At 43.6% G+C, this 20,756-nt stretch overlaps 1 protein-coding gene across 1 annotated transcript in view; it reads left to right on the plus strand.

Annotated features, from left to right (window-relative positions):
• The first annotated feature begins 5,673 nt into the window (after positions 1 to 5,673).
• CACUL1 (CDK2 associated cullin domain 1) overlaps positions 5,674 to 20,756 on the plus strand; it is an 87,844-nt gene continuing 72,761 nt past the window's right edge. Inside the window, exons 1-3 of the mRNA XM_053310048.1 lie at positions 5,674 to 6,260; positions 9,516 to 9,642; positions 13,164 to 13,266. Coding sequence (XP_053166023.1) covers positions 5,900 to 6,260; positions 9,516 to 9,642; positions 13,164 to 13,266 — 591 coding nt within the window. The 5' untranslated portion in view covers positions 5,674 to 5,899. The remainder of the gene's footprint in view (positions 6,261 to 9,515; positions 9,643 to 13,163; positions 13,267 to 20,756) is intronic.

Here is a 20,756-nt window from a genome sequence, read left to right on the forward strand (position 1 = left end):
GTTTACTTAAAAACAAACATACAAGCATAGGATTGGGCTGCCCATCATTCTTTTCTGACCCTTGCTTTTTAAAGCTTCTAGTTCTCCATATGTCAGCATGTAGTATCTCTGTGTCCCAATGACTGACAAACCTGGAGACATAATTTATATAAAGACTCAATGTGTTATATTTTAACATTTCTTGTTTTCTACATCAACATCATTATTTTGAGAATCTTGACAGCTCTTGACTGATTGATTGATTTGAGGACTGTGAATGAAAGAATTTCCTAAAAACCAGGATGCAGAAGAAGAGGAAAAGCTCCATCTTGGTGTTCCTTTTGTCTAGCAATTTTAACACCTGACAATAGTAACACTGAGACTGACAGCCAGGTAGGCAGTATGGTGGTGAGATTGCTTTTCCTGCAGGTGAATCACATAAAATGCTTCTCAATAGCTGTCAAGAATGATGTGCAGATTCACATATGGGGCTTTGCAGTGACTAGAAATTGCAAAGCCTGTGTTAGAAATGGCTTCTTGATTGAGGTTCCAGAATTTTATATCCATCCTAATGGTCTCCAGTGATGCTAAAAACAGCAAACCACCTGGTGTACCAAGAGAGCAGTGATGTGTAACACCAGACAAAGGCAATAAATTAATCCTCTGTTTCTTTTTCCCTTGCTCCAGCCAGAGATAGTAGTAAGTCAACAAAGGCTAACCACAAGAGAAGCAGCAAATTAATGGGCCCTTCAGATGTACTATTTTGTAGATTCATTGCTAACAAAAGTGGTAGCAGAATGTGATGTCACTGCTTTCATGAGGCTGCACATTTACCAGAGTTTGCAAGAGCATTTGATCCATTAGTGCACTGATCCTTCTAACCTCCCCCATCCGCTCCCTAGATTGTGTACTACTGTATGTGATATTGCAGAAGTCAGTGGTATTATGACAATATTATTATACAGCAGCCTGAAGGAATTAATGCTTTTTCATCTCTTGGCTTGCAGCCATGGGATGAGGACATTGTATTGCACCGAGGGACCACACTGGAGTTATATAAAGAGCCACATATCATTTGTATATCATTCCCATGGCTATGGCAGATGCCAAACAGTTGGTGGACAGAAACATAACTTCCTTATTTCATTCCTGAAATTCCTACCCTTACCTTGAAATTCTTGTGAAAATTTGAACTGACTCTGAAATGATAATAGTTAAGATGATTTGGTGCTTCTTTTTTTACTTGCTTCATTGTGTCTTATTATTGTGAAAGGAATAATGCAGTAAATTATTTAATAGCCATCATGAAAACTAAAAAAAATGTTTTCACATAAAATCTGATATTGTCAACTTCTAACAAAAACCTATAAACTGCTCAAACATTCCTTAGAGCGGGGTTTGAGATTACAAAGGGCTTGTGACTCTTGCTGTGACTTTTTGTGCATTGCCGGTTAGAAACCAAGAATAATTGCTTTAAAAATTAAAGCAATGGATGGATGAGCTGGGTGGGGTTGGTCTCTCTCAGCTCTGTCCTCCAGGTTTCTTGATCCTGCAGCAGCCCCACCCAGAGGGTCGGGGAGGGGGCGTTGTGGTCATCTATCATGAGACTTTTCCCCTATCCAGTTGCCCATTTAGGCAATCTTAGCATTTCAAGTGTTTGTCCTTGAGGGTTGGCCTCCGAAATAGGTTGGGGATTCTGTTGGTGTACCAACCACCCCACTGCACTTCAGTCGCCCTACCTGAGCTGGCGGGGCTGGTCTTGGAGGTGGCTTTGGGTTCCCCCAAGCTTATTGTCTTGGGGGATTTCAATGTCCATGCTGACCTCCCGCCCCACAGTAATAGCAGCTCAGGATTTCATGGCCTCTGTGGCAACCATGGGCCCATCTAAGTTGGTATCTGGCCCTACCCACATGGCAGGATATGCTCTGGATCTGGTTTTTGCCGATCGGGGAATAAATGATCTGGAGGTGAGGGAACCTGAGATAATTCTCTTGTCATGGACATATCACCAGTTTAGTTTGACTCCTCCATCTGCCCTCTGCAGGGGTGATGGACTGATTAGAATGGTCCGCCCGTAGAGACTTATGGATCCGCTCGGTTTCCAGATAGCCCTCGAGGAGTTTCACCAGAGCTGGTGAACCTCTGGAACAGGGAAACAGCCTGGGCTGTTGACATGGTTGTTCCTAAAAGCCCTCTCTGGCTTGGTGGAGCCCATTCTACTCCTTGGTCTTCCTTGGAGCTTAGGGTGATGAAACAACTCGGGAAACAGCTGGAATGATGCTGGAGGAAGAGTCGTGACAAATTCGATCAAACATGGGCTAGAGCCCATTTTGGGGACTATGCTGTGGCGGTGGGGGCGGCGAAGAAACACTTTTTCTCTGCCTCCATTGCATCTGCTCAGTCCAGACCAGAGGAGCTGTTTTGTGTAGCAAAGACATTGCTCCACACATCCCCCCAGGTAATGGGGGAGGAATAATCTACAGCCCATTGTGATCAGTTTGCATGTCACTTTGCAGATAAAGTCACTTGCATCCATGCTGACTTGGACTCCAGAGTTTTGGCAGTTCCAGCAGACGTGTCTTCAGTACCATCTGGGCCTATTGTATTGGATTCTTTTCAGTTAGTACAGCCTGAGGATGTGGACAAGATCCTTGGCAGTGTGCAGGCAACATCGTGCGCTTTTGACCCTTGCCCTTCATGGCTAATAAAATCTTCCAGGGAGGGTACAGGCAGGTGGTTGATTATTAATGTTTAATTAAGGGAGCGCAGGATGCAATCATGCCTCAAGGAGGCGATAGTAAGACCATTATTTAAAAAACCCTCCCTTGATCCATCCAACCTGGATAACTATAGATTTGTCTCTAACCTTCCCTTTTTGGGCAAGATGATAGAGTGATATCCCAATTGATGTCCCAATTGCAGAGATATGGATGATATGAATTATCTAGACCCTTTGCAGTCTGGATTCCGCCCTGGATATGGGACTTAAACTGCCTTGGTTGCTCTAGTGGATGATCTATACTGAGAGCTAGACAGGGGGAAAGCATCCCTGTTGGTTCTGCTGGTCCTCTCAGCGGCATTCCATACCATCAACCATGGTATTTTTCTGGACCGCCTCTCGAATATAGGAATTGGAGGTACTGGAGTGGCTTCGGTCCTTTCTTGGGGGAAGGGTCCAGAAAGTGGTGCTGGGGGACTACTGCTCAGCTCCATGGCTGCAGGGTTCGGTTTAGTTCCCAGTACCGTAACATCTACATGAAACCACTGGGAGAGGTCATCAGGAGGGTTGGACTGAGTTGTCAGCAATATGCAGATGACACTCAGCTCTATTTCTCTTTGTCACCTTATCCTAGGGAGACAGTGGATGTTCTGAATCAGGGGTTGGAGGCTGTGATGAGTTGGATGTGGACTAATAAACTAAGATTGAATCCTGACAAGACGGAGGTAATGTTGGTCAGTAGGTGAGCCACTCGGGTTGAGGAGATTCTACCAGTTCTGGATGAGGTTGCACTCTCCTGGAAAGAGCAAATGCACAGCTTGGGGGTATTGCTGGACCCAACTCTGCTTTTGGAAGCTTAGGTGGAGGTGGTATCCAGGGGCGCCTTTGTTGGAGATGGAGTTTCAGTGCAATGACCTTTTGCACCAACTATCCTAATGACCACTAGGGGCACTGGGAGCAGAGGTAGCTAGTGAAAGTCTCCTTACCTGTCCCTGCCTGCCTCTACTGTATGACCCCTGCCTTGACTCTTCAGTCCTCTTCCTTTCCTCTTAGAGAGAAGATGGAAACATCTCTCTCTCCCTACCTATTCATTATGTAGGTGATAGGACTAGGTTTTTTCTATCTCAAATGTACTTCACCAATAAATCTATTTAGTTTAGATTGTACAACAATCTCCATACATGTTCTTTAAATGACTGCAACAACTAAACTCAGCACTCTACTTTGCAACTGGAGTGGGTAGCTTCTTTTGGCACTTTACTAAGTAATCACAAACCCCAACAGCCTTTGCACGGCTTTGGCTAGTGTGCCAGGTGCATCTCTTTCTTGAGAAGGCAGATCTGGCCACAATTACCATGCCTTAGTCACATCACAACTGGATTACTGTAATGCGCTCTATGTGTGACTGCCCTTGAAGAATATTTGGAAACTGCAGCTAGTGCAAAATGTGGCAGCTAGGATTTTATCTAGAGCTGCCCGTTGGGATCACATCACTCCCGTTTTGAAAGAGCTGCACTGGTTGCCACCTTGTTTCTGGGTCCAATTCAAGGTGCTGGTTTTGACCTTTAAAACCCTTAACAGTTTGGGCCCTGGACTGCCTCCTCCCAAAGATTGCTGCCCGCTTGATGAGGTCATCCGGGGCTCTGCCAGGTGCTGACAATGAGGGAGGCTCAGCTGTCATGTACACGGGACAGGGCCTTCTCAATTGTTGCTCTCAGACTCTGGAATGCTCTCCCAGTGGGCATCTGCTCCTCAGTCTCCATCAAATTTTTAGAAAGTGTGAAATCTTGGCTTTTTACCCAGGCTTTTATATGATTGTTTCTATTGCTGCTGCTTTGTATCTTTTTATAGTTATATTTTGCTTGTTTTAAATTTTTTTAATCAGATCTGTATTTTTATACTCTTATTAATATTTTAATTATGTAATTTTTGTAGTCTTTTAAGTTTTGTGTGCACTGCCTCAAGACTGTTTTAATGACAGTATAGAAATTTAACAATAAAAATAAATATAAATAAAATAATGATTACTGAAGCACTTGTGCTGTCCAATTTTGTGCATGTTTATTCAGAAGTAAGCTACCTTGTGTTCAATTGGATTTATTCTTCAGGGGGACATTATTATTATGCCATCTGTGTGCATGGTGTGATGTGAACAAAGTGAGATGACTTCTACTACTGCTATGAATATGGGATACAGTTAGTGTGCAAAGCTTTCATTAACGTTATCTCATTTATTTTCAAAACATTCTTCTGAGATACATAATTATTATTCACAATTGACTGACGGGTTGCAGAGATATATTGATGTACCTAAGGCCATTCCAGAGAACCTGGTGAACAGGAATTTGAATTCAGGTCCAACACATTGGAGAAAGAAACTCAGAAGGAACCAGTGCATGCAAGCATCTAAATAATCTGCATCTGACAATTTGAATGCTGCTGTCTACACAGTTAGGGACATGTGATGCTAGGAAAACTGAAACGCTTCTAAAATCCCAGATGTCTTTGGGGGTTTGGAGGGATTTTCATCTGGTGTTGTTTGCTTAAATAAAACAACCCTTTTATTATTTTGATTTTAAATTTACAATTTGATGTCTAATGTGACGCATGGAAATCTCACACCACTAGATGGAGATGTTTCCAAAAATGTCTTGATACTTCCACACTAGGTGATTTTTGCTTTTTTAAAATAACCCACATTCTATTATAGCTTAATTATCTTGAAATTATGAGCAGTCTGAGCACTGAACGTGGGCTCTAACGGGTGAACAAGGAAAACTAGCAATCCGGCCTGGTAATCAGTTTAGCATCTTCCCTCTTCCCGTTTTCGAGAAATCCTTATTTGTTTGATGTTAGTTGTTAAAACCAATATCCCGTCATGGCGATGTTTTATTAAGCAGCCTGCCCCCTGCCGGCAGACAGGAAGAGGCTTTAAAACTACCATTCCCACAATTCCCTTCGACAAGAGTGTAGAGACCACGCCGGAAGTAGGTTTCCGAGTAGCTCCACGGCGGTTGCTTTACGGCAGACGCCTGAATCCGCTTCCGGTAGCCTTCCCCTCGGCGCTCGGGCGCTGTCGCTCGCTGTAGCCCGGAGACGAGACGCCTGCTGCTGGGCGATGGAAGGCCGGCGATTGTGACAGCCCCCTCGCTCTCTCCCCCTCCCGGCCCGGGCAGAGCGGGCCCCTCCAGGCCTGTCGGGATGGAGGAGGAGAGCATGGAGGAGGAGGAGGGGGGTGAGGGGGGCGGCGGCGGCAGCATCAGCAGCCGCAGCAGCAGCTACGAGGCCTTAATGGACGACCAGAACCACAACAACTGGGAAGCGGCGACGGAAGCGGCTGTGGGGGGAGGAGGAGGAGGGGTCTACGGGCAGCACCCGCCGCCGCTTTCCCCCGGGGAGCCCCACAGGCACAGGGACTCGTTGGCCGCCCAGGAGGAGCTTGAGATCCAGATTATGTCCGAGGCCCCCAGCGGGCAAGGGAAGGGCTGTGAACCGGCACGGGGCAAGGGAGGGGCCGCTGCCAGCATCAACCTCAACATCAACCCCTCGGCCTCCAAGTTCTGTGAGTGACGCCTCCAGCTCTGGCCCGCATCAGGGCGAGCGGGCTGTATGGTTTGCCCCCTTCCTGTGTCGCCCGCGCTTACCTTCCCGGCTAGTAGCTCGCTTTGATGGAGAGGTCAGGCAAGCTCCGCTCCCAGAGCGTGTTAACAAGGCCTGGCGCTGCAGCCCCTGTTACACACACACACACACACACACACACACACACACACACACACACACACACACTCTCTCTCTCTCTCTCTCTCTCTCTCTCTCTCTCTCTTGCTATTTGGCTTGGAAAGTGAGTTGGTGTTGTGTTGGGGGCAGAAACTGCTATTCCACCTTGGGGAGTGGTGAAGGATATTATCCTTAGTCTCCAGTTGCTAATGCTTCCTTCATGCCTGTGGGCAGTAAGGGGATGGGCTCATTGGTGTGACCATGGTTTTAGCCCATGGGTTCTGGTCAGGGGCGTAACTATAATAGGGCAAGGGGAGACAGTTGTCTGGGGGCCCACTGCCTTGGGGGGCCCCCAGAGGCAAGTCACATGACTGACTCCCCCAGCCACGCACCCACCCGGGCTTCCTTCAGTGTATTCATCCTCTGAAATTGATGTGAGTGTTAAGACCTAGAGCTACCAGAACAGCATGTCTTTCTCTAGTACCATTAAATGACTTGCATCGTCCACACTTTACAAAACCTTTTAAAAGATAATTTAGGATGATGTTCTATTGTGGCACATAGGGGATATATATATGCTTTTTATTACCACTATTCAGCCTCATTCAAGATTTCTTTACTTCATGAGCTGCACTTCAGAGAGGGGGGTCCATTTTAAAATCTTGTCTCTGGGCCCACTCCAGCCTTGCTACGCCCCTGGTTCTGGTCGATTGTGGAAAACATGCAACTAAAATTTCCTGTGGGAATGTTGAAGGATGGCTAACCAAGAGGGTTGTCTAATTTCTGGAGAACTGTCTCCATGTGTATATGATCTCTAGAGACTCATCACATGCGTGTTGCTCCTAAACATGCAATTCTCTCATAGGGCCTTTGGCTACAAACATCTCTTGCTTCTTTTCAGTACGCTTGGGTGTGTATATAGCCACCTAATGGCACAGTGGGAAATGACTTGACTAGCAAGCCAGAGGTTGCCGGCTCGAATCCCTGCTGGTATGTTTCCCAGACTATGGGAAATGCCTATATTGGGCAGCAGTGATATAGGAAGATGCTGAATGGCATCATCTCATACTGTGCAGGAGAAGGCAATGGTAAACTCCTCCTGTATTTTACCAAAGACAACCACAGAGCTCTGTGAGTGCCAGGAGTCGACAGGGACTTGATGGCCCACTTTACCTTTAGGTGTGTATATGCTATTCCCTGACCTTAATGTTTTAATATTAATTACTTCACTTCTCACCCACTATTTGTGTACACTGAGAGGTTCTTGTCTTGCTAGTTGTGCTAACCCTTTTAAGACACAAACTAGGTCCATTGCTTGGAGACTCTACTCTTTGATTAGCTCTACTTAAACACTTCTACATATTGTGCAGGGTGAGAGGCAATGCAGAGGTAGAGGGGGCAATGGAAGGGCTTGCCTATGAATTTGGTGGGTGACAGTCATGGTGACTGTGCACCTACCTTTTGGGTCTTTCTAATGTGTGGCAGTAACTTGTTCTTGTTTGAGTGGGGAACTGTTTTTGTCTAGGGAAGAGGTGTAAGCAGGCTACCAATTTTAGATTGGCTAGTGTGAGAAAAGTCTCCTCTTGACTTCTACACTCCCCTCTGCAATAGGATGGTGGTAATGGTGGCTGCTTGACTAACAAGTAGAAGGTTGCCAGATTGAATCCCCGCTGGTAGGTTTCCCACACTATTGGAAACACCTATATTGGGCAGCAGCGATATGGGAAGATGCTGAAAGGCATCATCTCATACTGTGCGGGAGGAGGCAATGGTAACCCCCTCCTGTATTCTACCAAAGAAAACCACAGGGCTCTGTGGGTGCCAGGAGTCGAAATTGACTTGATGGCACACTTTACCTTTATTGGTGGCTTATCTTATTGGAAAAGCAACAAAGAATCTTGTGGCATCTTAAGAACTAACAAATTTATCTTTATTGGCTTTTTGTGGACTACAACTGCTGCAACAGATTAACTTTAGTTATTCCCTTAATATCTGGTTTACTTCAGTGTGTGTATATATTGGATCTGAAATAGTCACTCGTGTTGCCATTCACATATTACAGTGTATGCCAGCAACTTTATTAATGCCTAAGCTGGAAAAAGAAGCACATTAACCATTCTTTAGTTCATATTTTGAAGTCATGTGCAGATGTGAGGCAAGGATTAAACATACACGGTTTCTGAGAGAACCTATAGATTGGTGGTTCTGTTTCTGCATAATTAACACTTGCATTTATACACCTCACAGGGCTTATCTGTGGGGTGAACAAATGTTGGCTCAGTTTGTCAGCCAGATAAAATATTTTTCTCGTCAGATGGTTCCTCAAGCTATGTTGGTACATTACTCATCAGGACTCTTTTCACTCGTCACATAGTCTTCTCTCTATATATATCTATTATACACACACTCACTCACTCACTCTTATAGAAATAGATCACTTCCTTCTCAAATTAGTATTAGTTTGCCCACATTTGACCCCAGTACTTCATTACACTGTAGTTTTTGTATTGGAATAAGATTTGGGTATGCACATCCAAATCCAACTGCAGTTGATGGATCACTTGTTGTCAGATATCTGACTTTAGTAGGCCTGATTTAGAGTAAGTGTAATAATTGTTATCTTTGTACTAATGCTGTCCAAGAGAACTATATTGTATATAACTAAATATTTTCATTAAGTAGAAGGGCGCACATAAGATGTGCAATGATCCATTGTTCAGCAAAATGGAAGTACAGGTTAAAGTGCCAATCTGTGTCAGATTGTGTAAATTTATGACAATCTTGTATAAACTTATTATAAATCTTTTTAGACAAAAAAATTACTAAGGCTGCAATCCTGTGCATACTTGATAATAAACTCCACTCCATAGTAGAACTTATTTCAATTATACATCCATAGGAGTTGGTTGCATAACAGAATACTAAGTTGTTTCTTGAACCAACTAAAATCTTTAATAGTATTTCCCACACATGTAAGCATACAGAGTAGATATAGTTTGATGCATATTTAAGCAAATTTTACATGTTGATATTATTATAGGCTGATATTATCTTCATTCCTTTAAGTGGGTTCTATATTAAATATTTTTTTTTCTTGTAGTAATGAATGTTATAACTATAGAAGACTATAAGAGCACATATTGGCCAAAGTTGGATAGTGCCATAGATCAGCTTTTAACTCAGAGTCCTGGTGACTACATCCCCATCTCCTATGAACAAATATACAGGTAAAGATGTCTTATAAACTTGATATGTCTTTGTTTTATACTATTGTCTTTATTATTTTCCCTATATCAGTTGTATGCCTAGATACAGGAGCCATTTTTACAGAACCATCATTAAACTGGGCACCAGTATAAATTCTAGCATCAGAGTTCTCAGTTCTTTATCAACCAGGTGCATGAGAGGCCTTTACTTGATTGTGAAAGCCAACAGGTTTCAAAAACTGTTTGTCTTATGGGATGGATCTAATAGCACTCTCACTCTGATTCTTAAAATGAATTGCAGTTCTCTCCAGAACTGTTGAGCCTCACCTCTTTGGTCAGACAGGTAATCTGCTAAGAGCAGTTCCAACTTGCCTCGATTGAAGTTTAATTTATTGGTCCTCTCCTCAATCTTCTTCTGACTCCAGACACCTGTGAGCCCTTATACCACTTCACTTGACTCCAGTGAAAAGCAGAAATATAGCAGGGTGGTGTTGGAATATTGACACTATTTCACATCCCTTGATGTCTTTGCTTCATGTAGATGTGAGCAGTACAAGAAACAAAATAGTCCTACAGAACTCATAGCATATAAGTGTTGTGGTACAGTGAAATGGTCTCCTCATGGAATTGGTCTGCCAGGTATGGATTGAACCTTTGGAGTTCACTATTGCTTGTTTCCACCCCAGCTAAACTGTCCAGAAGGATGCCATGTTCAATGGATATTAAAGGCTACTGAGAGAGCCAGAAAAATTAACATGGTCGCACTCCCCCTTCCTCTTCCTGGTGCAACTGAGAGTGAGAGATAATTGTGTCTCACCCAAAGTTGCTCAGTTTTCTCTCTGGCTGAGCCAAATATTTCAACCATGTCCAGAATAAAATTCTAGCTGCTATTATGCTAGCATCCACTTAACATGCACTTCCATGTGCACCTCTCTACAGTGATCCCACTTAGAGAAACAGCAGAAGGTGTCCATATCTTGACTAGTGTGCTGAAGTGCACCACAGAAGTCCAAGAAACATAATGTACCTGTTTATATTTTTGTCTGCAGCACTAGAATCCTAGTATGGTGGTGGTGATAGAGACACTGTGTATCTCTTATGGTGCACAATCCAGGAAAAGATTAGTTGTGACTGCTGTTTGCCTAAGCCACCTAATGGCACAGCGGGGAAGTAGCCTAGGGAGCAAGAGGTTGCTGGTTCAAATCTGGCAGCAGTGATATAGGAAGATGCTGAAAAGCATAATCTCATACTGCACGGGAGATTGCAATGGTAAACCCCTCCTGTATTCTACCAAAGAAAACCACAGGGCTCTGTGGTCGCCAGGAGTCAACAGCGACTTGATGGCACAACTTTACTTTACTGTTTGCCTAAAAATATCTGTATGCTGATTTTCTCATTTGAAAAAGAACCAAAGTGGCTTATGGATTTAAAATCAAAGTAACAAAACAAAATAACACAAGTCAAAACAATCAAATAAGAGCAGTTAAGGCTATGTCTTAATTGCAGTGAATGGTATTGTCCTTTATTGCTTTCTATAGATCTTGGTGTGACTTATATACTGTTTGTGCTCATGATGTATTTATTTAAAAGATTTGTTCCCTGCACCTTCACAAAAAGTCCCAGCATGGTGTGTTATGAGCTTACTGAGGTGAAGCCCTATTTACACATGAAGATCAACACTTGTCTGACGAGTGTACCATGTACATAGGGACAGTTAATTAATACATTATGTTGAACACAGGAACAGCAGTACACCCTTCCTATCTGTACCATGCATTTGAGGTTGATTGTACCCAAGTTCATTTTTAAAATGAATGCAGGTACAGCCATACATACAAAAATGTTCAAGTATACAGTACTGTCATCTATACATCCATACACCATAATGTCTGAATAGGGCTAGAGGCTCAAATTGAACAATAACAAATGGAAGAGTGTTTTTGACTATTCCCTCATCTCTGGGCCTTGCAACTGCTGTCTTTCTGAAATTTGTACTTAAATATTCACATGAGGCTTTTCAGTGTCTTCCATTGTAAAACCTAGTGAGAGAGACACTTTTGTATACCTTTGTGACAGGTGTTTGGTAAAGGTAAGTTTGTGTCACTATCGGCTTCTGGTTATCTGAAAGCACTGCATTTTTGTAATGTTGAATATAATCACTGTGTACAGTTTTTTCCAGATATATCTTATTTCAGGAAAGCTTTAAAATGCTGAAATATATGGCAGTGAAAACCAGCTGGGTTTTTTTTGTATAGATTAAGTTTTCATTTTTTTTTTTAACATAGGCACTCTGTGCAGGAGATATGAATTGTTTTTGATTCTGCTAAAAGTGATGTGATATTTAGTATGTTCTAACTCTAAATATCTTATCTTATTTAGATATTTATCTAAATTACTGGTAGAGGACAAGCTTTATACTACTTACATTTCTAATTTGATGATGTTTCTGCTAGTTTCATATTGATGAGAGACTGTTTTCTGTTATGTGATAGGGCCATATACTGTTTCAGGTGACTGTTAAAAACAGAACCTATTTTAAACTTGAGGGGCTTCTAGACTAGTAGTATTTTGCACAATCTACTGCTGTTGTGGAAGGGGCTCAATCCATATCCCTGCGATTTGCACATGGTTTGCACTTCACTTTGTGTTTTATGCAAACTGTTGTGCTTCATTAACGGTGGTACGGAAGCATGCAAAGATTCATGCCAGGAGAGGAGGGACAAGAGTGCTGGTCTTGATGGGTGCTTGTGCCATTGGCTTTTGTTTACATTTTTATGAGTGAATGGAATGTAGGACACCCACAAGCTGAATATCAGCAATGCTAATCACTGCTGATTGCCAAACATCTAACAGGAATTAACATAAGGGATGGGTGTGAGGTGCTAGCAACTACCATTCAAAATTATAGGTGATCCCTGTGATAACAGTACCTCTTTGGTATATAGGACTTCTTGGGTCCTGGTTTGTGGCTACTACTGTTGGGAAAGCAGGCAGCCTGTAAAGCTTTAGTTACTATATAAATGAATATCATAAGTAGTAATTAAAACCTGGCCTTGGAGGAATATTGCTGAATATTTAGTATAACTTTAATGCAGGACCTAAAACTAAAGATAATTGCTGACAATTCACATTATGAAAGATGTAAAAACCCTTTCAAGAGTGTATGACTGAAACAAAGTACATGTTGCTTGATTTGCTGTTCCTCATTTAGGGGCTTTGCTTATATAATGAGAGCTAGTCCGTGATAACAGATCTCTCATAATTTCAAAACAGTTAAGATGTTCTGTAACATTTGCTGTTGTCATATGTGAAGTGGCCTTATGTTAAATGTTGGGTTAATATAAAGTCTTTTGGGTCCTCTATGGAGAATATAGTTCTGTTGGTCTATGCAGTCTCTTATCTTTAGAATGAATATTGCTGAAATTTCATCTGATATATATATATTTAAAGCCAGACCTGTTCTGGCTTAACTTTTTCTTGTTTCCTCCTCTAAGCTGCAAACTGTTGTCAATTCATCACTGTTCCTGTATTTATTTCTGCAGTTGTGTGTATAAATGTGTGTGCCAGCAGCATTCGGAACAGATGTATAGTGACCTAATAAAAAAGATAACTAACCACTTAGAGAGAGTCTCAAAGGAGCTGCAGGTAAGAAGCTGCACAATTTTGTTTTCCTGGGATTTGGCATTTTACTGGGAATCTTATACCAATGATCATTGAAGGAATTGTTATTGCAGCTGATAGTTGTGTAGAACACGGTTAAACCTGGTGTTTGATGAGACGCAGTCTACAAGCACAGTAATAGTTTATAAAATCTGTTATTAACCAAAAGTTAAAATTTACTTGTTGGGCCAGTCCTGAAACTTAATCACACCTGGATATGGGACTGCTATTGGTTTACAGATCACTGTGTTCAACGGAATCCCTAACTGAGCTGACAGGCCTGATTGCGAGGCTGGCATTGGAGTCGCTCATACTGTTGGTGGTGGGGGACTCTAATGTTCACTATGGGATTGGGTTGTCAGGAGCAGCTTGGTAGTTCATAGCGACTATGACAACTATGGGCCTAGCCCAAGTGGTTCTGTGCATGGGAACTCCTGTTATTTCCCCATTGTCAATGACAGACACCATTTGGTTAAGGTAGGACTTGCAACCACAACCCACCTCTGCAGGGATGAAGGACCCATTGAGTTGGTCTGCCCAAGAAGGTTATTGGATCCAATAGGATTCCAGGAAGCCTTGAGATAGTTTCAAGTTGGCTCTGCCGATGATTCTGTCGATGCTCTGTTACAATCATGGAATAATGAACTCACTAGAGCAGTAGACACAATTGCTCCTAAGCGTCCTCTATGATCTGCTTCAAAATTAGCCCTGTGGTATTTGGAAGAATTACGGGAGCTAAAGTGGAGAGGTAGACAAATGGAGAAAGACTCTAACTGGACAGGTTACAACAAAGAGCCTATCTGATCTATGCACTGGCAATATGTGTGGTAAAGAAGCAATACATTTCTGCTCGCATTGCATTTGCAAGTTCACATTCAGCGGAGTTGTCTAGGATTGTGAGAGGGTTAATATGAGTCACCTTCCCCAAATCCAAATTTGGAACTATCGCCTGCTGTGATGCTTTTAATATTTTTTCTCGTATTCAGGCTGAGCTGGATTCTATAATTAGTGCAGAGTCTGTTACAGAGGTATCCAGAGATGGGCAAAATACTTCTAAACTACTTTAGATACAAAATACCTGAGCTGATATATTTTAGATACAAAATACTTGGTAAACAACCAATAAATACAAAATACAATGTCTAAAAAAAGGAAACAGTTTTGAGATGGCAGTTGCTTTTCTGAACTTGTCTCCATTTCCTTTAAGTAATAAAAGTTTTTCAAAGATTAAATCACTCAAGTTGTGCCTTCTGGGGCTCTGAACCATCCCAGCAAAAGAAAATAATTGTTCTATGGGACCACTTGATGTTAGACTTGTATTCTATCTTTAAAAATAGCCATCGGACAATAGGATACCCATCCAACATACTAATGTGCTTGGATTTGTCCTGCAAAAACTAGAGTATTTCCAGCTTTTTAAACACTCAATCAGATCAATAACTTCAAAACAATACCCTGTTTCTTCTTGCTATGTTTGCTGTGTTTCTCCATTCTCCCTGGGGGTAGGTGGGGATATACACAAAGCATGCCAATAGAAATCAAAACACAACAGGATATATCCAATGTTAATCCTGCTTAGAGTAGACTCACTGAAATAACTGAAAATTAGTTATGACAAAGAGTGCAATCCTATAGCTGTGGCATAGTCAAATGAGCAGCAAGTTGTATTTATGGTGAAGCAATCATATGGGGAGGAGAACAATTCATTTTATCCCAATTAATCTACTCCCCGCTTTCCTCTCTATGCTATTCTTGAAGCACGGAGAGCAATGGGGGTGCGTTTTACAGGAGTGACTCTGAAGGATTCCCCTAATCCCAAACTGTTACTCAGTAAGAAAGCTAGTTTATATATAAATCAAAAGGATTTATTTGTATATCCTTCTACAAATCAGAAAATAAAGATGATTCTAATTGCCCCATCAGCCAATATGGTGTAGGAATTAGGTTGTTGGATGAGGACTGGGAGACCCAAGTTGAAGCCCTCACTCAGTCAGGCCACTGTGTGATCTCAGTCACTCACTATTTCTCAGCCTAGCCTATCTCAAAGAATTGTTGTGAGGATAAAACGGGGGGAAACAAACTTTGGATACTATACATGCAATTATCTGCTCCTGTGAGGTGCGTGTTCGCGCTCTTTCTCTCTGACCAACTTTACAGGCTACTTGATTTTCTGTATTGTGTCCTACAGTGATACTGAGGCTGTTCTCACAGCCAGCCTAACACAGGCTAGGACAGCCAGGCCTGGGTTTGGCTGGTCACATGAAGCGTCAGAATCCCGTCCCTCCTGTGCAGCCTGACCCCCTTATGAAACCTGGCTGTTAGCTGAAATTAAGGGTGTGAGTGTACCCTGAACCCAGCTGTTGGGTGTCTGCTTGGGCAGTATGCAGCCTGAGGAGATGGGGGAATCACCCACTGCATGGTACATTGTGGGATATGTGGCAGCCAGAACAGTGAGTTCTGGCCACATATCACTCTGCACTCGCTCATGGAGTGCTGCTTGTTTGGGCACGTGGGAGGCATGCCGAAGACCCGGGGCTTGGTTGTCTGGGCGGAAGGTGTTAAAAGCACCCCTCCCCCGCACCCTCCTCGCTCTCTCAGGGATTGTGAAAAATGCCTCGGTGTGTCCCACTCCCATTACAGCCCTGTAACCTGGAAAACCAGCTAAACTCTCTGCATGCCCTTGAGCAATCTGAGCACAAAGCTCTCTAAAGGTAAATTTCAGTATGCCGATGCTTTGTTTCACAGAGAGGAAAGAAATGGACATTTGCTACCATTAGTCAGCCACAGTAAACAATAGGGGACACAGACGGGGAGATATTTACTCTGCGAAACAACCTGCCTGAGTCTTAGGCAAATTGCAGATTTACACAGAGACTTGACCAGGAGAGGAGAGCTAGTCTTGTTGTAGCAAGCATGACTTGTCCTCTTAGCTAAGCAGGGTCTGCCCTGGTTGCAAATGAATGGAAGAGTAGAAGTATGAGCACTGTAAGATATTCCCCTCAGGATGGAGCTGTTCTGGGAAGAGCAGAAGGTTTCAAGTTCCCTCCCTGGCTGCTCCAAGATATGGCTGAGAGAGATTCTTGCCTGCAACCTTGGAGAAGCTGCTGCCAATCTGTGAAGACAATACTGACCTAGATAGACCAATGGTCTGACTCAGTATTTGGCAACTTCCTATATTCCAGACGAACTTCAGCCTCTTCAGCATGGGCGGAGCCACCATTTGGTGAACGGGTTCAAAGAACCTGGGCCGCGAGTGTGGCCCCAGACATGCCCCCCCCCCAGTGTCTTGACGTCAGACATGGGGGGCGTGATTTCGGTCCCAAATGGAGCCACATGGCCCTATTTGGAGCTGAAATCGGCCCGCACTGCATTGGCAGCACGGCCGGAATGACTCTCCCTGCCTTAGAGGCAGGGAGAGCTGCTCCTGGTCTCGCTGGATCGATCTCCCTTCCAAACGGGGCCGTGCACCCCCATTTAGGAAAGAGATCGGCCTGTGCTGCATTGGCAGCATGGCTGGAACAGCTCTCCTTGCCTTTAAGGCAGGGAAAGTTGCTCTGGCCCACGCTGCCCAATGTAGCGTGGACTGTTTCCTTTCCAAATGGGACCCCGTGGCCCCGTTTGGGAGGGAGACCACAACCCCCACGTCTGACGTCAGACACAGGGCATGGCTAGCCGGGCCTGCGTCTGATGTCAAACGCCGGCGGCCACCACCAGCCTCCCTACGCCATTGCTCTTCAGGTTGTCCGGTTTCTAGTTGCAGCGTTACAGCTAGAGGGACAGAGATACTTTATAGCAAGCAAGCTGTCAGGTAGGAAGTTCTCTTGCATCCAAAATCCGTGGGGGGGGCAGCATGGACTCGCATGCCACCCTCACCCCTCATTTTATTTTACAATGACAGTCTCTTCCCCCCTGTTTTGACTTTCAGATTTGTCTAGCTGACCAGTCAGCAGCAGAGTAAAACTATTCAAACTTTCAGGGGTCAGAGATGGAGGAACAGAGAGAGCACACACACGAGGATGCTTGGAAGCCAGTGGGCTGCCTGCTTGCCATAAAAAGGCAGCTCCTGAAGCAAGAAAGCAAAGCAATGATTGGCTGAGATGTATTTTGGGTTTGGCAATGTATTTTAAAAATGTATTTTAGATACAGTTCCTCTTATGTGGAACAACTCCTCTTACTACTCAGACTGAATCACTTTCAGTTTGTGAATCCTGAGGATGTGGGCAAGATGTTTGAGACTGTGAGTCTAACTATCTGCTTTCTTTACTCTTGCCCAGCTTGGCTTATTTTATCCAACAAACAGATTATTGGAGAAGGTCTGGTAAATTTCACTTCTCCAAGGGCAGGTAGGATGCCTCCTTGTCTTAAGGAAGCTATCATAAGACCATACTTGAAAAAGTCTACATTGGATCCCTCAGAGTTAGGCTGCTATAGACACTACTCTTAACCTCCCATGGTTGGGCAAGATGATTGAGAGGGTGGTGGCCTCTCAGTTCCACACAGTTTTGGAGGTAATTGATGATCTAGACTGGTGCGTCAAGCTCATTTGGGCAGTAGGCTGGATTTGTTCCCGATGTACCTCTGGGGTGGCCGCACATAGCCTCACTCTGCCTTCTGTCACCTTGCGTCCACCTCACACTACCTTCTCCCTTCCTTCCTCCCGTCCCTTGCCCTGCCATTTAAATTGGCTGAATGCATCACTTATACACCAGAATGTGCTCAGGAACATTTAAATAGTGTTTGGTATTTGTTTGAAGAAATTCCCAATGACCTACAGATACCAAATTTTGCATACACAATCCTGCAACTGAAACTAGCACTACTTCTTACACAGAATATATTTAGGGAATTTTTTTTGTATTTTTCTGAATGTAACCATCATATTCTAACACATAATACTCAGATCAATAATTTCAAAACACCATGCAGCCCCCAACCAGAATCCCTCTTTCCCTCTCCCTTACCTCCCACTCACAATTATTTCTTCATCTTTCTCTCACTCCCATCCTCCTCTCTTCCTTGCCCAGAGATAAAAATGCCATCTTCTGACTTTGTCTTCTTTCTTTCTTTCTTTCTTTCTTTCTTTCTTTCTTTCTTTCTTTCTTTCTTTCTTTCTTTCTTTCTCCCCCTCTTAATCTCTCCTCTTAAGCCCTGCCGGCTGGAGGGGGAGGTGGCATCCAGCCCCTGTCTTACCCACACCTCGCACCAAAGCTGCAGCCTTGCTGCTGGTGGCGCTTCTTGGGAGCGGTGGCAATGGCCTCTTCTTGGCATCGCCGGTGGCAACAATGGCCTTGGCTGCCATGGCAATGGCCTTTTCTTGGCCGCTGTGGTGGCAGTGATAGCTGTGCTTGCTTCTTGGATGCGGTGGCTGAAGCTGTGGTTCAGGGGCTGGACAGCAGGGCTACACAGGCTGGATCTGGCCTTGGGCTGGGAGTTTGACACTCTGGATCTGGACCCATTTCGAACTGGCTTTTGAGTGGGCTGTTGGGTTGAGACTGCTTTGGTTGGCTGGGTGGATTATCTCCAATTAAGTACTGACAGAGAGAGTATAACTCTGCTGATCCTTTTGGGTCTCTCGGCAACTTTTGATACCATCGGCCATGGTCTCCTTCTGGGTCACCTGAGGAAGGTGGGATTAGGTGGCATTGTTATACAGTGGTTCCTTCCATACCTCTTAGGAAGATTCCAGAGGGTGTCACTTGGTGACTGTTGCTGTACAAAGTGAGAGTTACTGTATGGGGTTCCTCAAGGCTTCATGCTGTCTCCAATTCTATTTAACATCTTCATGAAACCGCTGGGAGAGATCATCAGATTTTGTGCAGGGTGTTATCAATATGCTGATGACACCCACATCTTTTTCTTCCTATCAGCTTCATCAGGAAATGGCATAACTTCCCTAAATGTCTGCCTGGAGGTGGTAAAAGGCTGGATGAGGGATTAAAAACTGATATTGAATCCAAATAAGACAGAGGTACTGATTGTAGAGGGTCAAGACCTGAGGTATGGTTTAGATCTGCCTGTTCTCAATGTGGTTACACTCCCACTGAAAGATCAGATATGTAGCTTGGGAGTGCTCCTGGATCCAAAACTAAAGATGTGCATGAACCAGTTTGAGCACTAGTTCAGCTCTGAGCTGGTCCAACAATGTCTGAACCAGTTTGTCACCATGGAGTAGAGCAGTGAGCAGAAGCTTTAAGAAAGAGGAGAGCATGTCCTTTCTTTTTGCCCCTACTGTTGGGGCAGCGTTCACCCCAAGTACCCACGTGCGGCATCAGCATGTACCTTGGTTCTTGCACATCCTTATCTAAAACTCTCTGGTTTCTCAGATTGAGACAGTGGCTAGGAGCACTTTTTAGCATCTTCGGCTGTTATGCCAACTATGTTCATTTCCGGAGGTAAATGTTCTTAAAACGGTAGTTCATATGCTGGTAACCTCCAGGCTTGAGTGCTGCTATGCACTCTACATGGGGCTGCCTTTGTATGTAATCCAGAAACGACAACTGGTATAGAATGCGGCAGCCAGCTTAGTCTCTGGGACAACTAGAAGGGGCCATATAACACCAGTTTTTAAAGAAATGTACTGGCTGCCAGTATTCCGAGCAAAATACAAAGTGCTGGTTATTACCCATGAAGCCCTGAACTGCTTAGGTCCAGAGTACTTAAGAGAGCACCTCCTTTGTCATGAACCCTGCTGCCTATTAAGATAATCTGGGGAAGTCCAGTTATTGTTGCCGCCAGCTTGTCTGGTGGTGACTTGGGGATGGTTCTCCTCTGCTGCTTCCCCAGGGCTTTGGAATGCATTCCCTGTTAAAATAGGAACTTCTCCATCTTATTGCTTTTAAAAAGACCCTTAGGACACACCTGTTTTCTGAGGTTTTCAATTAAAAATAATTTTAAACTGTTTAATTGTTGTGTTTTTTAATTTTTTATATTGTAATTTTGATTATGTACACTGCCAAGCGATCAGGTGGCATATAAATAAATAAATACACCTCAGACATGATAAAAAGTGAGTAAAAACCAGGGCAATTAGTGAAGTGTAATTTTTGGGACAGATTTGCTGATTTGACTGTTTTTAGAATTGTGGGTGATTATATATATTTGATGGGGGCGGCGGCGGCAGCAGACACTGTGATTTGCCCTGGATAAACACAAATAATGTATCTCATTTTTGATCCTTGCAGCAACATGATATTAAAGAAAGTAGGTGTGTGAGGTTTGGGGCCAGTCCCCATACGAAGAACTTATGAGTCCAGGTTAAAATCTTAGTCTTGGAACTAAATTCACACATATTACCAGGGCATGTTTGTTTTTTATCTAGTCCTTTGTGGCCACATGGCCAGCTTAAAATAAGATCCCTCCCGCTCCAGTTTACAAATGTTTCTCTGCCTGTTTGTTTGAAGGCAGTTCTTGCTCAGCATAGGTGATGGGGCAAGTAACTATTTACACCTTGGCTTGAATCCTGAACTCTGAATATT

This window comes from Hemicordylus capensis, chromosome 3, assembly GCF_027244095.1.
Source record: "Hemicordylus capensis ecotype Gifberg chromosome 3, rHemCap1.1.pri, whole genome shotgun sequence".
In the NCBI taxonomy this organism is placed as follows: domain Eukaryota; kingdom Metazoa; phylum Chordata; class Lepidosauria; order Squamata; family Cordylidae; genus Hemicordylus; species Hemicordylus capensis.